Source organism: Aegilops tauschii, chromosome 7 (genome assembly GCF_002575655.3).
Source record: "Aegilops tauschii subsp. strangulata cultivar AL8/78 chromosome 7, Aet v6.0, whole genome shotgun sequence".
Taxonomy (NCBI): Eukaryota; Viridiplantae; Streptophyta; class Magnoliopsida; order Poales; family Poaceae; genus Aegilops; species Aegilops tauschii.
In genome coordinates this window covers 55,570,332-55,589,683 of record NC_053041.3, presented here as the reverse complement: position 1 = coordinate 55,589,683, position 19,352 = coordinate 55,570,332, and the positions used below count along the sequence as shown (strand labels likewise).

Below are 19,352 nucleotides of genomic sequence, written 5' to 3'. Positions count from 1 at the left end.
TTCAGGGAGGAAAGAAGAAGAAACGGCACAGTGATCAGAATCTGATGCTTTTCCTTTTTCTACAAACAGAGCTCCATCTCCGATTTCCTTTACTAGACGGCAGAGACAAGTCCCAGGCTGCCCGGGCTGTGGCCTGCGTGGTGAGGCTTGTTTGCGTTCACTGTAGCTTTTTTGCACTGTTTTGTATCGTAGCTCTTTTTTTTTGGCCTGGGGTTTTCCTCTGCCCAGCCTTGATCCTGGCGCTGCCACTGCTAGAAACTACTTCTCTTTGTTACAAACTACTGAAACTGGAAAAGGAAACCTGCAAACGATGCATGATCTACGTGAGCTGAAAGGAAAACTACCCATCAACAACACTAAGACCACAAGGACGAAGATGTGCACTACATTGCTCACCTCCAGTAAGCCAAACGGCAGACTCTACACATAAACCCTTATCCCATGTGAATCCCACAAACCGAAACCCCCAGGGAAAGCGAAAAACAACTAGAGCACGATAAGCAAAGGCTACTATAAGTTTTATAAGGTAAAAGTCTTCAGCTACAAGAATTTGATGCTAATTAAATCAAGGTGCAACACAAACCATGATTGATTATTACAGTGATAGTCTTGTCCGGGGAAGATAATATTGTATCAATATCCTGATATAGTTCTCACCGAGTTAAGACAGCACACGCGCGCGCGCGCACACACACACACGCACGCACGCACACGCACGCGCGCGCGCACACACACACACGCACACGCACGCACCCACACGCACGCACACACGCACACACACACACACACACACTTATTATGAAATTCTAGAATGTTTTGGGGGTAACTGAAGGCGGCGGAAGCCGCTCGTTCTCCGCGCAGGGCTGCTGCGTCCGTCCATCCATGGCGGGCATGGCTAGTTTAGTTGCAACAGCAGCAGAGGCAGTCAAGGCAGCATTCGCAGGTCTCGTAGCAGCATAAGCAGCACAGCGCTGTGAACACACTGCAACCCAAAATAAATATCCAATCACTAACGCAGAAATCATGAAGGGAATAACGAACCAGGGGGATCAGTTCAAAGATATTCCAATCAATAACACCGTGAACACAAAGGAATTGACATGAACCAGAGGAATCAGTTCAAAGACATTCCTAGAGTGGATCCAACTGTGTCTCTCACCATGCGTAGATGCAGCCTTTTTATCGTGTGCCGTCTCTGCACATGGTCTGTGTAGGACATCTCCTGCCCCGACAGAGCGTTATACATCTTGCCTGGCTTTGCAAAGGGTGGGTTACCATGTGGAAGAACTCTCCACGGGGTGGGTGGGTTACAACTTACAAGTAAGCAAGGGGTTTCTTTTTCTCCTATCCTCTGCTGTGGCTTTGGGATGTAGCATTGGAACAGGAAGGAGTGGATGGTGTTTTATAGGCTCGGAAGGCTTAGCTGCACTTGTGCCTTTGAGCCTGTGCTACAGATTTTACTCTCACACAACCACCAAATTACAAGTGGCAAACACTGTATTTTTTAAATACAAGTTTTAGAGTGGTTGGGCTTTTTTAGAACCGTTCGTTGATGTCGATCTAACGGCAGACAAATACGAAGTACTGGGTAGTACTCCGATGAAAGTACGCGAAAGTACTAAAACGAGTGGGGCCGGTACTCGTGACAAGGTGGGGACGCGTTTTAATATAGGGGCAGTTTAGTCCTAGGAAAATTTGCACGCGCCGCCCCTCTCGTCGAATGCAATTACTCATCGACGGCCATCTCCGCCCTCTCCTCCAAGTCCACCGCAGTCATCTCCTCCTTCTCGCCGCTGCAACTTCTCTCCACTCAGGCAACCCCCCCCCCCCACCCACCCCCACCCCCTCTTCCATCGAAGCAAGAATCGGCAAATCGAGCTGATGGCCGGCGACGAGAACACCGACTTCGTGCAGATCGCCGGCGGCGACCAGGTCAAGTTGGCCGGGTTGAGGGAGATCCGTTCTTGGTTTGACAACACAAGGCAGATGAGCTGGACGGCAATGGCCACTCTCAAGAATTTGACGAAGAAGGAGAGGGCAAAGCTTTGCCCCCCGCCCGCACAACCGATTCACAAGATCGAGATCCTCCTCTGGGCGATGGAGCAGGCCAATTCGTCCAGCAAGTGGACCAGGCGGAGGTGGTGGGCGTTCAGATCCAGGGTAGAGCATCCACTGGATCAGGAACCCACCGTGCACGAGGTGCCGTTGCAGATTGTGCAGCCTCCAACCGAGTCATCGGAGACTCCGAAGCACAAGATGAGGAGGACAGTGGTCGCGACCTCGCTTCCCCGCCATTCTCCACGCTTCCCTCGCCGCTCTCCTCGTCTGAACGGCGGCGGTAGCTATGTTTAGAGTAAGCTTCCCCACTCCTCATCTTCCTACTGCTCGTGCTTACATCGTGGTGATACTGATCGTAATAGCTCAGAGAGGGAATGCTATATGGCATTTTAATCTCAATGAATTGCATGAATATTTGAGTACATGGATTTGGAGGATGATTATGATGTATGTGAACCCTAGGAATCATATGAACCCTAGGAAAAATTAGTAATGTTCTAGTGGTAGGCACTGAAATATTTCGGTACACACCGGTAGGCACTGAAATATTTCGGTACTGCCCTAGGCAAAATTTGTAATGTTGTAGTGGTGGACATTGAAATATTTTGGTACACACCGGTAGGCACTGAAATATTTCGGTACTGCCCTAGGCAAAATTTGTAATGTTGTAGTGGTGGACACTGAAATATTTTGGTACATACCGGTAGGCAGTGAAATATTTCGGTACTGCCCTAGGCAAAATTTGTAATGTTGTAGTGGTAGACACTGAAATATTTCGGTACACACCGGTAGGCAATGAAATATTTTGTTACTACAATTTCAGTACACACCGATGCACACTGAATTATTTCAATACTGCAGTTTTAGTACACACCGGTACACACTGAAATATTTCAGTACTGCAAATTCTATACAAAGTTGGCATTTTGTCATTTATTTGTGAATTAATCCATGCATCATATGTCCTAACTTTGTACATGAGTTTGGGTCAATTTCATGTCTATTTATTGTTAAAATTATTGTCATGCCATGAAACACAAGACAAGTCACTGACCCAAGCTTGCAAAGATGCCATATCAATGTTGCTGATATGAATATGCATGTTTTCACCAAGTGTTGTGTCTGAATTAGAACTGAGCATTTTTTCTTCATGGTATCCATGGATCTAGAACTCCTATGAATTTGCTCATGTTGGATGTTTTGTTCTCCATCATTTGTACTAGCATTCCGTGCGATTAGATGCCATGACAAGACCCCTGGAAAATTTATTTTCTTGCCTCCAACATCCCATGTGTGTTTTGCAGGAAAAAACCTGGAGTTCACCAGGCTGGCTGAAGTTGTGAGGCTGGGAGGCTGATGGTGCTGCTACTGTCTGATCCTTCTTCTTTCAGCTTTTGTTCGTCCTTTCTCAAGCCGTTGGACCAGGGCTACTTCCCTATGTGCTGTTAATGTATTAAGTGGTTCCTTCGAATTTGTAGTATTAGTTAGTTTGAATGTGGAAGTACCTTAATTTTTAGGAACGAAATGTTGCTTTGTATGACCAAGGGTTTGATACCTTAATCTTTGGATAGTTAATTATGTGAACTGTTGGATGTGGCGCACAACGAAACGCCTCTACCATTGATACTAGTTCAACATGTCGGTCCAATTAGAGACCAACCACTACCATATAGAACAGTTAGCATTTCATACTACAACCTGGCACGTACAAAACATCACACAGTGGAATAATCCCAGCGAGTAGACCACTAAATACCGAAAACATCACAACATGTCAGAAGTGTTTTAAGCATTTTATCGTTGCAAAAACCTTAGAAAATCCATACAAATGCCGACAACCTTAGCAAACTAGTCATGATTGTTTTTCATGTTGATACAAAGATGTAGAAAAATATTGGGTCCGTTTACAACCTTAGCAAACTTGCTTCTCATGTTTACATCACGGCCACCGGGTGAAGGAGGAGAAAAGCCCACCTACCTAACATGAGTTTTCTCACACACCACGGCCTGCATACGACTACAAACCTAGTGATATGGGCCACGATGCAGGCCCGTGGGTGGTTACAGAATGGAACACCAACATCACGAGCCCCACGATCCCCACGATCACGATAACGACGAGCGCCTCCCTCACGCGACGAACCGCCTCCCCCAGAACTCAAAAAGGCACCTTCTCCTCCATTCACCCCTCATTATGCGAACCACGTCCATCTACTCCACAAACTGCAACCACCGTCTCTGTCTCAAAACCGCCGTCGCTGCAGAAGGGCAATGGCGGAGGAGCCGTCTACCAAGCGTCACTCTGGCGAGACGTCCGACCAGAGCATCAAGGAAGACGACGTTCAGGTCCCCGGTGAGAAGCGCGACTACACCACCAAACTTGACAAGGTGGAACTCCACGGCAAAGAGACACTGGAGGTCGTCTGCACCAGCAATCCAGACACTGCCGACGAAATGCTCACGAGGCTCTTCATGAAAGCCGTTGGCATGTATCCTAGATTCGTCGGCGTTGATGTGGAGTATACCAGGGATGACGAACCTCCGCAGTACGCAGCAGTTCTGCAGTTATGCGTGGATGAACTCTGCCTGGTCTACCACATCGCTGCGGCCACAAAATGGTGAGCCATCCTACTCATATACCCTAGTTTCTCAACTACATGTACTAGTGTAGATTGTGAAGTGGACGCACTAGTGTGGTTTCTCAAGTACATGCACTGGCATAGATTTTTACCCTAATGCACTGGATTAGTATCTTAAAATCTTGCACCAGATTAATCACCAAACTTGATATACTAGTGTAGTTTCTGATCTTGATGCATTAGTGTTGTGTCTACCGCTGTGGATGCATTAGTGTTATTTTCTGAAGTTGATGCACTGGACTAGATGTATTAGTGTTGTGTCTACTAGTGTAGTTTCTGATATACTAGTGTAGTTTCTGATATTGATGCATTAGTGTTGTGTCTACCGGTGTGGATGCACTGGACTAGATGTATTAAAAGTTGTTTCTGAAGTTGATGTAGTGAAGTAGTTTGCAGTAGTGTTATTTTCAACTGTATGATCCAAAAAGAGAAATAACATCATGTACTTCAAGCATTCATCACTCGTATTGTTTGGTTCTAGCACTAGCATTGTCACACTTTGCCACAATTTTTTGCCAAGTTTGCCTAAGGTTAGTTCATCAAAATGAGGGCCACAAGTTGGCAAGCCTAAGGGAATCTTGCCACACTTTTTGTGTGTATGCCATGTGGGACCCAAGTGTGGCTTGCCTAAGGTGTGGCTTGAACCAAACACACACCTAAGTTGGTCAAACTTGCCTAACCTTAGGTGTGGCAATCTTTGGCAAACTTAGTCACAAACCAAACAACTCCTAAATCTTCAAAATTACTACTAATCTTCAATATGTCTCTCCCCTTGAAGGCCCAAGCGCCTCAAGAGCTTCCTCCAGGAGAAGAAGTTGTTCACCTTTGCCGGTTTCAGCATTCATAATGACAAAGAGATGCTGAAGATGTCTGGTTTGGAGATCAACCCCGAAAAGTACATCGACATTCAGAAAAACTATAGAGTTCCATATGCCTGCAGAAAGAAGCAGTACGACTCCTTGGCTGATGTTGCAGCCAGCGTCATCCACCCATTTTACCAAAACATGAAGAAGAAGATCAACAGGACCGAAGACCATAAACTGTGGGGGATCAGCCCGCTGCTAGACTACCTCATCGAGTACGCAGCGAAGGATGCGTACGCCACCTACAAGGCTTGGAAGATAATAGACAACATCAAATCAGGTGTGGAAATTTTAGAAGCACAGGAGGCTGACCCCTACTACCACTGCCACTACGCTGCATGAAGAGAGATCAAAGTCTGCCTTCAAGTTGCTAGCGCAGTGTCCTTTTATGATATCTATGTTTCTTTGTTGTTAGGTGTGTCTGAACTTATGTCCTATGGTGTGTCTGAACTTATGCTGTGCGGTGGTTGATCTACCGTTTATCTTAAGAGTTTGCTGCTACTCTGGTTTAGTGTTCCAAGTTGTTAATACTATTTTGGTGATGCATGATAAGCCTTGTACAATGCTTGATGCGTACGGTGGTGCTTAGAAAAATAAACAGGGTTTTTCTGAAGCACCGGTGCCTATTTCTATAGGAGAGACGCCTAGTTAAGCGTCTACCCTGTACAAATAAGCACCCGTAGAAATAGGCACTGGTACACCGGTGCTTATTTGTACAAGGTAGACGCTTAACTAGGCGTCTCTCCTGTAGAAATAGGCACTGGTGCTTCAGAAAAAACTGCTTTATTTTTCTAAGCACATCCCTAAGCACCTTGCATTGTACAAGGTCTTAGAGACCAGCCTCTACCATATATAACAGTTACCATGTCACACTACAGTCTATAAAACATCACACAGTGGAATAATCATAGCTAGTAGAGCATTAGTTACCAGTTAATAATAGTTGCAATCCATCAGAAGCAATTGTACCTAGATATGAGTAGATATAGGTACGGTAATACACGACAAGTACTCGCAAACAAGAGCTAACATAACAAGTTCTAAATGAGGTGGATGGTGATCATCATCCTCAAGTCATGGCGACTGGTGTTCGCAACAGTGAGTAGGATGGCCTGTCCTACGCGAAGATTCTTGCCACGAAGGAACTTCTTCAACCCTGCCCTTCTCAAGACAGTGCGACCGTCCGTGTCCACTGCATAGGCACAGCTGGTGATGGAGCCCGTTCTGGTAAGGCGTAGTCCAGCAGCCATGCCTTCTTCGTCCGGGTTGATGCCACAGCTATCATGTAACCTCTTAGGTAATTTCTGAAAATAGTTGACATGATATATGATCATGTCACGTGCAATTATCAACAAAGCATACACTTCAAGACACTGAGCATATATATCATCACATCACTACACTATACGCCAAGCATCAAATTACTACAGTAATTAGGCATATCATTAGATTACTGCGTACACTAAGCATATCATCGCATATTACTACACTACATGCATGTCATAAAATTCTTCACTAAATGAATTCTAAACTAGGCCTCTCATCACAGTACTACAACATGCATATCATATGAACTACTACACTAACTAAGCATGCATATCATGTCATTACCACACTAAGTAACATACCATGATATGCCGTTTAACATTCGTCCTTGTGAGGCGGGTCACGAATGGCTTCCCTAGGTAGTCTTCAGGTAGCGGAAGCATGTTCCAGAGGTTGCCGATTTCCTCTTCGCCCAGTCTGAGTCCTTGGGCATACAGGTATTCAACAAGTGGGTTCTCATCATCATCTGAATCGTCATCATCTGAATCAGCACCATCTTCCTCCTCATGAACTTCATCCTCACTATCTGGAATCAAATTTAGATAGATAACAGAAATCCTGGGCCTATCTCTTCTGAAGGAGAAGCTGATCAATTCACCCCCACTAAGACGCATGCGGGCGATGAAACGATCCCAATCATCTCCTCCTATCTGGGTTATCTTTCGCCCCTTCTCGACCTGCATAGTGTATGGGCCCCCAAGAGCGTCGAAGGTCACGGTGTCTCCGATGAGCTCATTGAATGCCAATCTCACATTGCATGGTACAATCTGTGTAAGATAAAAACAAATAACAGACACAATACATTAGTGGAAATAGCAAAAAAAAGAATGTACTATCAGAAGGTTCATATAAATTGTTACCGCTGCAACAACAAAAGAAGGCTGGAAGTAGATGCCGAACAGCGTGGCAGTAGAAAGGCTGGTCCGGCACCGTGAGTTGCAGCGTCCACATGGTGCTTCCTCCATTCTACACAGAACATGTTGAACTCTAAGTTGAATTGTACATAGTACAATACAAAGATCATACATATAATAAATCATAGTGATAACCTATACTGGCAATGGCCAATCAATCTATTTACTATCATCTACGTAATAAAGCAATGCCAATGACAATGGCAATGCCCGTCTCATCTAAACCTGGGAATAGCTCGGCATCCAAACTAAAACCAGTCCAATCCACGGCACACATCAAAACCAAACCAATCCAGATATTTTCATTTAGAATCTAGACCAAACCGAACTATACATGCTCGTCATCCAACCCAGTCCAAACCGTTTTCAACTTTTGGATTGAATCCAAAGGTTCAAACCATAGAAACCAAATCAAGATCCAATCAAAAAACTAAGTTTCAGTCCAAACCAATCGGCTCAGATCCGCCTCCGTAGGGAGACGCGGTTGGGGAAGGGAAGAAGAGGGGAGATCTCACGTACTTGCCGGAGTTGGCGGCGGCCGCGCACCGGCAGCGAAGAGAGGGGTCGTCGGGAGATGGCGGTGGCGGCGCTGGTCGAGAAGGGGAGAAAGAAAGATGTGGAGTGGTCGAGACGGGGAGAAAGAAAAATGTGGTACATGTGGTGGCGCGGTTGTGTGGATGACAAGGGGACCCACTTGTGAGACCGATAGCAACTGATGGCAAACCGCAGGAGGTGCACGACCGCGTGCACGACCGCCACGTCCCCACGTGGAATGGGGACGGCCGGGTGGGTGTGTCAAGTCAAATCGGCACCCGCGGCTTCTCGGTAGCTCCAACAGGCAGGAGCAGTGCATTTCTTCCCCAAATCGGGTAGAAAACCCTCGTCCTCTCCCGAACCTAACCACCCTCTCTTCCTTCCTCACCACCTCACCACCCTCTCCTCCTTCCTCACCACCCTCCTCCCTTCCTACGCCTCCCTCCTCCTGTCTTCGACCGACGATGAAACGCGGGCGTGAAGATGCGGCGGACGAGCCGGAGGCAACCATCGGAGCAGAGCAGTCTGCTGCCGTGGCTGCAGCCGTGGGTGGAGCGGCTGAGTCCGCCGTAGCGGTGAAAGCTGGCGGTGCAGCGACCGTTGTGCCTGCTCCCGCTGCCATCGCAGCCGTGGAGGCACCCGTCGGCGAGCAGAAGGTCGGGGAAGATCTGGAGGAGGAGGAGATGAGAAGGCTTAAGCGCAAGGTGCATGACGAAATCGAAGAGCTCTACGAGGAGAACGCCATAAAGGAGTTCGACGTAGATTGCAGGAAGGGCAGCGACTTCGACGAGGATGCCATCGACGAGCTATCTGAGGTAGTACTCTGTTTTTTGCTCTGTTTTTATCATGACATTGGGGTTTTTCTTGTTAACTAGATGAGCATCAATTTCACTTGGGCATGCTAGTTGTACATATGTAGGATTGTAGGGATTTAGCATAGATCTTCATGTTGGATCTGGATTTTTAAATCTGATTCCAGCAGATACTCTGGTTTTTTTCATGGCATTGAGGTTTTTCTTGTTAACTAGATGAGCATCAAATTCATTAGGGCGTGCTAGTTGTACGTATGTAGGATTGTAGGGATGTAGCATAGATCTTCATGTTGGATGTGGAATTTTAAATCTGATTCACATTCTGATTCTAGCAGATACTCTGTTTTTTTCATGGCATTGGGGTTTGTCTTGTTAACTAGATGAGCATAAGTTTCACAAGGGATACATTAGGGAAAGAAGTGGGGTAATGAACCCAAATACAAGAAAATGTTCATGGCAGGGATACATTAATGAAAAAAGTGGGTTAAACAATGGATATATGGCAGGATTCTCCATTGGCTTCCCCAGGACAGTGACAAAATGCTGCAGTTCCTGATTCATTTTAGTTTATGTAGATGAATTAATTTGCACACATGTTCATAGATGATCAGTTTGCACACATGTTCATAGATGATCCATTTGCAAATTCTGTACAGATTTCCATTTTGCAAAGGAAGTGATTGCTCCCTTAATAATTATGGGCTCACACAAAATCAAAACATTTCATGTAGCCAATTTTCCCCAGTATATTATCTAGATGATCACAGCCACATCTCTCATCAATATGAGCAGTGAGACACCCCATAGCTCCTTTACCAATTTCCTTCTGAAACTTATCAGGGTCTAACAATGTTGGAGAAGCAGTATTGCCGCTGTCAGAAAGAATAATGGTTTCTTCATTCCAGTAGATAGAACAAACCCCCCTTTTGTGAAACATGGAGGAGTATAATGAAGCCATTTTTCTGATTCCAATCAGAATTACACCTGTAACAAGTATCAAATATCATTAAACCAAGCCAGTTCATGAAGTCTTTCATGTGTTAATTATGTACTACTTGTGCACTAATCTATAAATGCAACTATTCCACCGTCCATATTTATGCATGTCAATTTCTTTGGCTCAATTATGTATGTGCACATACGCCTTATTTCTAGCAAATAGATAGTTGCCATGTTACACATGTGTACTTTCAAAACATTGTAATTAAGGCAATGTACCATAATAGATTAGCTGAGTTCTTCTATGTGTACTAATTCACTAATTCACAGGAGGATGACGACGACGTGGACTACGACATGGACAACAGGCACAGCAAGAGCCGCTACACCCCGAGGCATCTGATTGCTGGCAAGATCAAGTACCATTTCTTTGGCAAGATTGGGTGCCCTTTCTGTTGCAAGGTGATCCGTGGCGGCATAGATGGCATGATCCAGCATGCCTTCAGCACTGGCAATGGACATGGTAAGAACCATAAGGCCAGTACTCTGGCTAAACATGCGGCCTACGCACGCTTCCTCGATATTGTCAAAGTCAATGAGCCCTACAACCTCCATTGAAGAAGGGAGAGAAGTGATGTGCTGCTAGAGTGCTGCTGCTGCCCCAGGACCGCCGTGTCCTCTTATGTTATCTATGTTTCTTTGTTGTTCGACTCTAAAATTGATGTCCTATGGTGTGTCTGAACCTATGCCGTTTATCTTAAGAGTTTGCTGCTACTCTGGTTTAGTGTTCCAAGTTGTTAATACTATTTTGGTGATGCATGTTAAGCCTTGTACAATGCTAGATGCTTAGGGTGGTGCTTAGAAAAATAAATAGGGTTTTTCTGAAGCACCGGTGCCTATTTCTACAGGAGAGACGCCTAGTTATGCGTCTACCCTGTACAAATAAGCACCTGTGCTTAAGAAAAGCCTGGTTTATGACTATGGTAGTTATAGCTTGGCATGATTATGTTTAGTGTATAACTCAGCATGATTATAGCTTCACAAAATTAAAGCATACAAATGATTGCCGATTCCACCTATTGCCAAATCAAGCTTTGTACTGATGATGCATTAGATATTGCTATAAGTAGAGGATGCTCATGATTGCCAAAAGTACCTATTTCCACTTTCTGATAAGAACTAAACGTGTATGAAATGACGCTAAAATTAGAGCATGAGCATGAGCATTTATCAATTGATGCTACCTATTTGTGTTTGAATGGGCTCAATAAAGCTGGTGCTGGTTTATGCTCTCTGCGTGACCGTGATGGTAACGAAGACACTTGGTTGGCTATGGTCTTGCTGTCAAATTTAAGTTTCAGTTCTTTAAGACTCTTTGCTTTTGCTGCTTCCTCGGGATTGACTAGCTTTCTCGGGCGTCCACGTGCTCTCTTCCTTTTTGGGGAGTTGGGTGCACCACTTTTGGGGGAGTTGGGTGCACCGGTATCCTTCTGGGAGTTGGATGTGTCGGGTTCATTGGAACCATCAGGATTGTTGACTAATTGTACGTCGTCTTCTGAACCATCAGGTAGAACTGCTTGCTGGGCATCGTACACCTCCTTCTGTATAAGAGAGAGTGTTGCGTTAGTTCTAATCATGAGACTTATGAAATAAATGATATATTCTTGATGTAGCACTAACCGTTATGGGGAACTTATATGATTCGAGACGAAACGCGTTGCAATTTGAATGCAGTAAGGCTGTACATATTTTCCACCTGAAAATATCTATCCTTGCCTATATTTGATAACCGACACTTACGTCAGCATAGCTTTCAAGCTAAACAAAGTACAAATGTTAATTAGGCATTCAAGTACCTGGTTCAAAATATCGGTCATTTCATCCCCGTTCCATGACAACATGTACTGCAGTGTCCAAACCGCACAGGAAGTCCTGCGATGTTTAGTTAAAGATCAGTAATCTTATTCGTGTAGGCAAATAATAATTTATGAGGCCATTCCTACCCATCGGTCTGTTGTGGTATGTTCTCATAGCGTTTTTTGGTCCATTCGGCAAAATTGATGTTCTTAGCTGGTGATATCGACCCATTCTTGACAGCTTCGTCGATGCAGAATTGAATCGAGTCCACCTAGGGTACGACGAGTTATACATAGGGTTACGGTACTTTGGGAGCTCATGTGCCATGCGGATCAAAAGAGGCAGCAAGAGAACACTTACAAGAGAATCTTCCTTGGTCTTCTCGCAATGATAATTCATGGAGTTCAGAGTCTGAATTTCTTTTTTGTCAAAATTAAACATCATTAGCATCCAATGGTTTTGGTGTACATTCAGTGGGACATGCACCTGCAGTAAAATTTGGGTTGGGTTGAGAACCGAAATTTGTCGTGTACAGTGTGTACATAAACTATGAAAGTGAGGAAAACATGTACCTTTTGGATTGGGTGTCCATATCTATGCTCTTGGCTAGTCTAACCAACATTATGCGCCGTAGAGTCACTTCATGCATCCGGGTTAGACCGCCAAGACTGGTTTCTGATATGATGTACTTTTTGTGGTCTGGTGACAACAGTTTCATGGTTTTTCTGAACCTTGTCTGTGAGCATACTAACTTCATATGACCATGCTTTTCGCCGAGTTCCTGTTACATGCCATTAAATTATACTGAGTACACATGAATTATGTGTACGAAACGATTGTACACAAACAGTCAATTACTTACCGCATCGGTAATTTCGGAGATGGGCTTTTCTCCATTATGAAGGTTCGTATCTGAAACTGACATTGCTGGCTCATATGCAATGATAAAATCCGGCTCAATTAATCTGAACAAAATTGGAAAATGTATAACAAAATTAGCAGCGAATTAATTTTAACAAAATTAACTGGGTCATTTAACATATGATCCACTTATGGGTTTAAGCACAGAACCTATTTGGGTGCAAAACCTATGAGGGTTCAACTACTAAAGGAGCGGCCGACAACGATTATAAAGAGTTACGATCAGGTAATACCTTCTCTCGGAGACGGTGCCGCCGAGTAGATGGCGGCGGTTAGTGCGTCGCAAACTATAAGTGCCGGTATAGCGCGGTCGACGGCGCAAAGGAAAAACGGCGCGTTCATGCGAGGAGGAGGCGGCGAGAAGAACACTGACGTCCGACCCCTCAGATCACGTTGGCGGTGGGCGGCGAGTGGTGGCCGCCGACTCCTGTATACCGTGGGCGACCGGCGTCTCCGATATGATCTTGCAGCGGTCGTGGGAGGTGCGGACGGCCCGGGTGGTTAGAATGCGGAGCTGTAATCGCGGGATTTAGGGAGGGGTGGGCCGCGTGAGTTATGTGAGATTTGGATAAATGATATAAAAAAAATAAGAAAATCTTGTCAACTCGTTTAGGGGTTTAGGGGTTTAGGGTTATTAGGGTTTAGGGGTTTAGGGTTTAGTGGGGGAGGGGTTAGGGTTATCAGGGTTTAGGGTTTAGTGGGGGGGGGGGGTAGGGTTATCAGGGTTTAGGGTTTAGTGTTGACATGCAAGCCCGGAAATGCGCGTGTCAGAGATCGTACTTGCGTGTACATGTACTGATGATCCCAAACTTTCTTAATGGCATCCCATGACCACATAGAGAATGCATGCATAATGGTTTCCATGTGGGGCAAAATTTTGAATGTTGTTACGGTTTAGTGGGAGGGGGGGGTTAGGGTTATCAGGGTTTAGGGTTTAAGGGTTTTAGGGTCGACGGAACTATGTTTGTCTTACAGTGGACGTAGCACACACACCGGACATTGGTGGAGCGTTGGTCTACAATGGATTCCCTCCGGTAGCATCGATCCGGTCCGTTGACTGGCTCGGCCGACAAACTTCGTCCCACATAGAGCATGCATCCATCCACTGGACCGGATCGATGTTGGGTTGGTTTCATACAGGTGAGGAACCCAGCTAGTGCTTTCGGGGTGTTGACATGCTAGGCCGGAAATGCGCGTGTCAGAGATCGTACTTGCGTGTATAATCCCAAACTTTCTTCATGGCATCCCATGACCCCATAGAGAAAGCATGCATAATGGTTTCCATGTGGGGCAATTTTTTTAATGTTTTTACGGTTTAGTGGGGGGGGGGGGGGGTTAGGGTTATCAGGGTTTAGGGTTTAAGGGTTTTTGGGTCGACGGAACTATGTTTGTCTTACAGTGGACGTAGCACACACACCGGACATTGGTGGAGCGTTGGTCTACAATGGATTCCCTCCGGTAGCATCGATCCGGTCCGTTGACTGGCTCGGCCGACAAACTTTGTCCCACATAGAGCATGCATCCATCCACTGGACCGGATCGATGTTTGGTTGGTTTCATACAGGTGAGGAACCCAGCTAGTGCTTTCGGGGTGTTGACATGCTAGGCCGGAAATGCGCGTGTCAGAGATCGTACTTGCGTGTATAATCCCAAACTTTCTTCATGGCATCCCATGACCCCATAGAGAATGCATGCATAATGGTTTCCATGTGGGGCAAAATTTTGAATGTTTTTACGGTTTAGTGGGGGGGGGGGGGGTTAGGGTTATCAGTGTTTACGATTTTAGGGTTGACGGAACTATGTTTGTCTTACAGTGGACCTATCACACATACCGGACATAGGTCGAGCGTTGGTCTACAATGGAATCCCTCCGGTAGCATCGATCTGGTCCGTCGACTGGCTCGACCGACATACTTCGTGCCACATAGAGCATGCATCCATCCACTGAACCGGATCGATGTTGGGTTGGTTTACATGTACATGTACAGGGACCGGAAATGCGCGTGTCAGAGATCGTACTTGCGTGTACATGTACTAATGATCCCAAAGTTTCATCATGGCATCCCATGACCCCATAGAGAATTCATGCATAATGGTTTCCATGTGGGGCAAAATTGTGAATGTTTTTACGGTTTTGTGTGTGTGTGTGGGGGGGGGGGGGGTTTAGGGTTCAGGGTACATGCCACATTGTTCACATTGTCCAATTAACACTTTGTATAGATTTTTTGGGTAAAAAATGAACGAAATAATGCAACTAATATGAACGTAACGTTTGGCATGTATCAAACCAAGTAGCCACTATTCCTAAAAAAAACCCAGTTAGCCACTAATTGCGCCAAACATATCACGTAATAAATGGGTTGACAATTATTTCTTGAAATTCTTGGAAGGAATTTATTGCTCTTCCTTTTTAGAGAACAATAAGTTACAAATTTTATTTTGGAAACAAGAAATCAGTTTTCAATTTTATTTGTCCTTTCCAATAGATTTCAAATGAGCTTTTCCTTGGTCTGGTCATACAAGGCATTAAGCACACATGACATTGCTTATACAGAAGCTGACTGAAATAATTTGTTAACAACTACTAACGACTGATGATCAACAAGTAAACAAATCCCACAACAATTATTGAAAAATAAAATCCAGCGGCCATCAGATTTGCGTGCTTCTTCAGATCGATCAACTGCCTTAAGTTCTTGTTGATCTTCTTCAATTCCACCTTGAGTTCCGCATCCGCCACCATCGGAGGAACATTGGCATAGCCCTTATTATCCACCGCCGATGCCAGATCTACCTCTAGGGTTGCCCCGTGCCTCAAATCAATTAAGCCATCCGTTTGAAGCCTCTCAACGTATTCATCCAGCCACTCAAAATGCTTGCATGTTTTCAGGTTCTGAAAAAGGGAAGGGAAACCCTAAATACCAATTCCGAGGAAATATAAATAAATCTGGGGTCAGAATTCATAGCAAAAAGACACAACAGAACATAGATTTAACCTTCCCCGCTTCTGGTTTGCTCTCGCATTTCACAAATTCCCGCCCATGGTTTCCATTCTTCTCCGATATGGTTGTCAAACGCTTCAGTGGCGCGATGCGTGGGCAGTCGGGGCATCTGGTCATCGGTAGTGAACCATACCGCGGCCATGATGACGGAGAGGCCGAACTGGACATGGACATCTCTCGTCTCTCACCGTCCGCCGGCGATGGCAGGCTTCGTCGCCGGAGAAGAATAACAATTTGGTGGGGCAAGGGAAAGGGAGGCAATGGTGGGCCGCGGGTTGGCACGGGCACGACGATGGCTCGGGCTTGTGTGATATGTGGTTGGACCCGCGGTCAGTGCACATGTTTTGGAAGCCCCCAAAAGATCGTGCTCGTTAAAAAAAACTTGCATCAAAGCGCATTACTTCAAAATAACTAATTAACCCTACAATCACGGATATATACCTTCCCATTCTACCGCATATCAACCCTATCCTAACCACCCCCATCTACCTTGTTTCTCCTCACATAGCCATCGCCGGGATCGCGCCATCGCTTCTGAAGCGACCACGCCGACGCCGGATTAAAAAGGTCTCCTCCACGGCTCCTCCCATCTTCGATTGCAGTGCTGATTATTTTTTCCATTGATTCGACCAAGAAGTCATTTCCGAAGAGATTAGAAAATACAGCCTTTTCCATAGTTGAGTAGTTCTGGTGTAATTGGAGTACAGGATGTCATGCAAGAGCTTTTTGATTGATAGTTTGTAGTAGTTGTTCGTACGAACTGGTTATGAATATATTTTCTCGGTGGTATTGTTAGGAATTAGTTGGATGAGGTTGTGGATACAGTTTTCATACTATGGGTATATGTGTTGGTGTAGGGACCATGGTCTCAGAGGCGCATAACAACCGTGCGGAGTACGACAAGTCTTTGCATGAAGCGCGCCGGGAGATCGACTTGAAGGTGCAAAAGGATCGCGCTGAGGTAGATAAGAAACTCTGAAAAGAACGTTCATACGTGGATAGGATGATAAAGGAGGAGCGTGAGGAGTTTTCCCGTAAGATGGCGAAGATGCGTCTTGAGATTGAAGAAAAGTATAAGCGGGACTGTGAGGACATGGAAAAAAAGTTTTTCCTTGGCTACAAGGAAATGCATCAAATGTTGCAGAAGGACCGGAAGCTCGTGGACAGTATTATACAGACAGAGCGAGTCAGGATGGATGCCTATCTGTTGTAGGCACGTTCGGATATGGACAGCAAGCTGCTACAGGAGCGGTCGGACATGGATTATAAGGCCATGCTGGAGAAGGTCCGTTTGGAAGGACATATGTTAGAAGCCCGTGCGATCTCACGGCCACCCCGACAACATGTCTTCAATTTTTCTCCCCCTGTAAGTATCTCGCACCGATTGTATATATTAAGGACCTACGTATTCTATGATACAAACATCTTCAATTTGTGGCAACCTTATGTCGGCGATTGTATGTAGGCTAAGCATCATGAGACGGCACAGTCGCCATCCACTCGAGACATTGCGATAGAGTCACCCGTTCAATGCCACATCACTCCACCCCAACAACATATCTTCAATTCTCCCCTTGTAAGTACCTCCCAACGATGCCATACCCAAGATATGGTATGACCTTTTAAAATTTGTGTGTAAACCCACTGTCGACGTTTCATACGCAGGATAAGAAACGTGTGATGGCAGAGTCCCCAGTCACACCACATGAAGGATACATTCCACATAACAAGGTGAGAAGGTTTGAGATGGCACAATCCCCAGTCACTCCACATGAAGGATACATTCCACAAAAGCAGGTAACAACACCGCAATGTTGCTATGCACATAAAAAATTATGTTTGCCCCTTTACTCATTTAATGTATTAACTCTGATGTGAGATACTAGGTGCTGGTCATGGAATTTTTTGTTAGTAGGGATGATGAGATGTCACATGTCCCGAGAGCATACTTTGATGAACACCCGGCAGAAGTCAGAATTTTTGAACCCGCCAAAATGACCTATGATCTCATTATGAGTGAAATGAGAGATCCTTTTGGTTGCAAACTGGGAGCAGAACTGTACTACTTCTTACCCGGGTCTGCGTGGAAGCTGCCAGAAGGAATGTTTTTGATTGCAGGACCAGATGATGTAGAAAAAATGCTTTCTGATCTGAATGGCAGCAAGACATGTCACCTGTACATTGTGTACAATAGAACTACGGGTTGTTTTCCCGAGGATGACATTGATCCAGAGGTTCAAATTTTACATGTTACATGCATCTAGTTTATGGCTACGTCATTTTTAAGTTCTTCCTAATACAATTCCTATGGTTTTCTACAGGAAGTGAGAATCCAAGAAATGGAGGGTCTTGCTAGAGAGTTGGCGGAGAAAGAACAAGAACAACTTCAGTTGTATGGTTACATTGATGTTAAAGAGAAAAAGATTGAAGCACATGGGTCGTCGCCAAGCCCGACGCAATCTCCAACGTCGCAACACAAGAGGTCACTGGATTTTGGCAGTGCAGAAGACCATATGGAGTAGGCTCAATTGTTTTTCAACCAGTTTAAGCTTCAAACCAGGATTATTTTGTTGCAAACAAACATTTTTTTCTGTTTCACACTATGTTCGCAATTATGGTACAATTTATTCATGAGACAGTTCTTTGAACAACAATGCATGTGTTTTATGATCAATCATACAGTTGTTTCTGAGTTGTTTGTGAGATGGCATTGCATCTAAAGAAGTTTCCATCTATAAAACTTGTAAAAAATCATTTATGTTGTCTTTGTTGAAACTATTTTTTCGTGCCTTTCATCTACACGTGTAATAATTATAGCCTACAAAACCATACAACATCGCAAAACAATTTCCAGTTGGCATGGATGCTTGTCATGTTGGTACAAGGTTTTCAAAAAAAATTTGGGTCCATTTCAAGCATGCCGAAAAAATCCGTCTTCCCAGACGGAACATCCCCTGCTACCCGAACGGCTAAGTTGAATGACACCAATTTTTTCCATCAAGCGCGCAAGCACACCCCCGTGGGCTGCGTGAAATCTGAGCTAACCCCAAAAATTGCTGGTTTTGACGTCAAATAAGATAGAAATATCAAGGGAAGAAGATAGAAATAGCAAGCAAAACACAGATAACCAACAACATATCAAATAGATGGGTAGAAATCATAACATAGTTCGGATAGATAAAGTTCACGGTAGAACCAACAACATGATTTAATAGAAATATTTAAAAGATAAAAAACTTGCCCTAACACGCTTGGGCAAGACAAGCTGACGAGACCGGGCCTTCACCACCATCTTCACTGCGCCTCCTCTCCAGTGCTCCTCTCCATCCCGTCCTCGCCGATGTAGTAGGGGAGGGTGTGCATACCGTCGCGGGTGGGGAAGACGCAGTCGAAGTTTGTGAAGATGTTGTGGGTTGTGAATGCGATGAATTCGCATCCACACCAAAACACCTTGCCGAGGAGGTAGTACGCATCAAATCTGTTGGTG

The 19,352-nt window shown here is 45.0% G+C and overlaps 2 protein-coding genes across 2 annotated transcripts; both read left to right on the top strand.

Moving 5' to 3' along the window:
* Nucleotides 1-1,881: 1,881 nt before the first annotated feature.
* On the top strand, nt 1,882-2,352 carry LOC123494676 (uncharacterized). The gene has a single exon (XM_073503648.1). It carries the CDS (start codon nt 1,882-1,884, stop codon nt 2,350-2,352), a length of 471 nt encoding a protein of 156 aa, XP_073359749.1.
* Nucleotides 2,353-4,329: 1,977 nt separating this feature from the next.
* Nucleotides 4,330-5,902, top strand: LOC109735501 (uncharacterized). The gene is made up of 2 exons (XM_040395580.2): nt 4,330-4,676; nt 5,476-5,902. Exons 1-2 carry the CDS (start codon nt 4,330-4,332, stop codon nt 5,900-5,902), a joined length of 774 nt encoding a protein of 257 aa, XP_040251514.2.
* Nucleotides 5,903-19,352: the final 13,450 nt, after the last annotated feature.

What these genes read in the sequence shown, in the direction of transcription:
- LOC123494676 (XM_073503648.1), top strand. Translation starts at nt 1,882, where the DNA reads ATGGCCGGCGACGAGAACACCGACTTCGTGCAGATCGCCGGCGGCGAC.
- LOC109735501 (XM_040395580.2), top strand. Translation starts at nt 4,330, where the DNA reads ATGGCGGAGGAGCCGTCTACCAAGCGTCACTCTGGCGAGACGTCCGAC. An exon ending in ATCGCTGCGGCCACAAAATG is followed by an intron (nt 4,677 to 5,475) that starts GTGAGCCATCCT and finishes CTCCCCTTGAAG; the next exon opens with GCCCAAGCGCCTCAAGAGCT.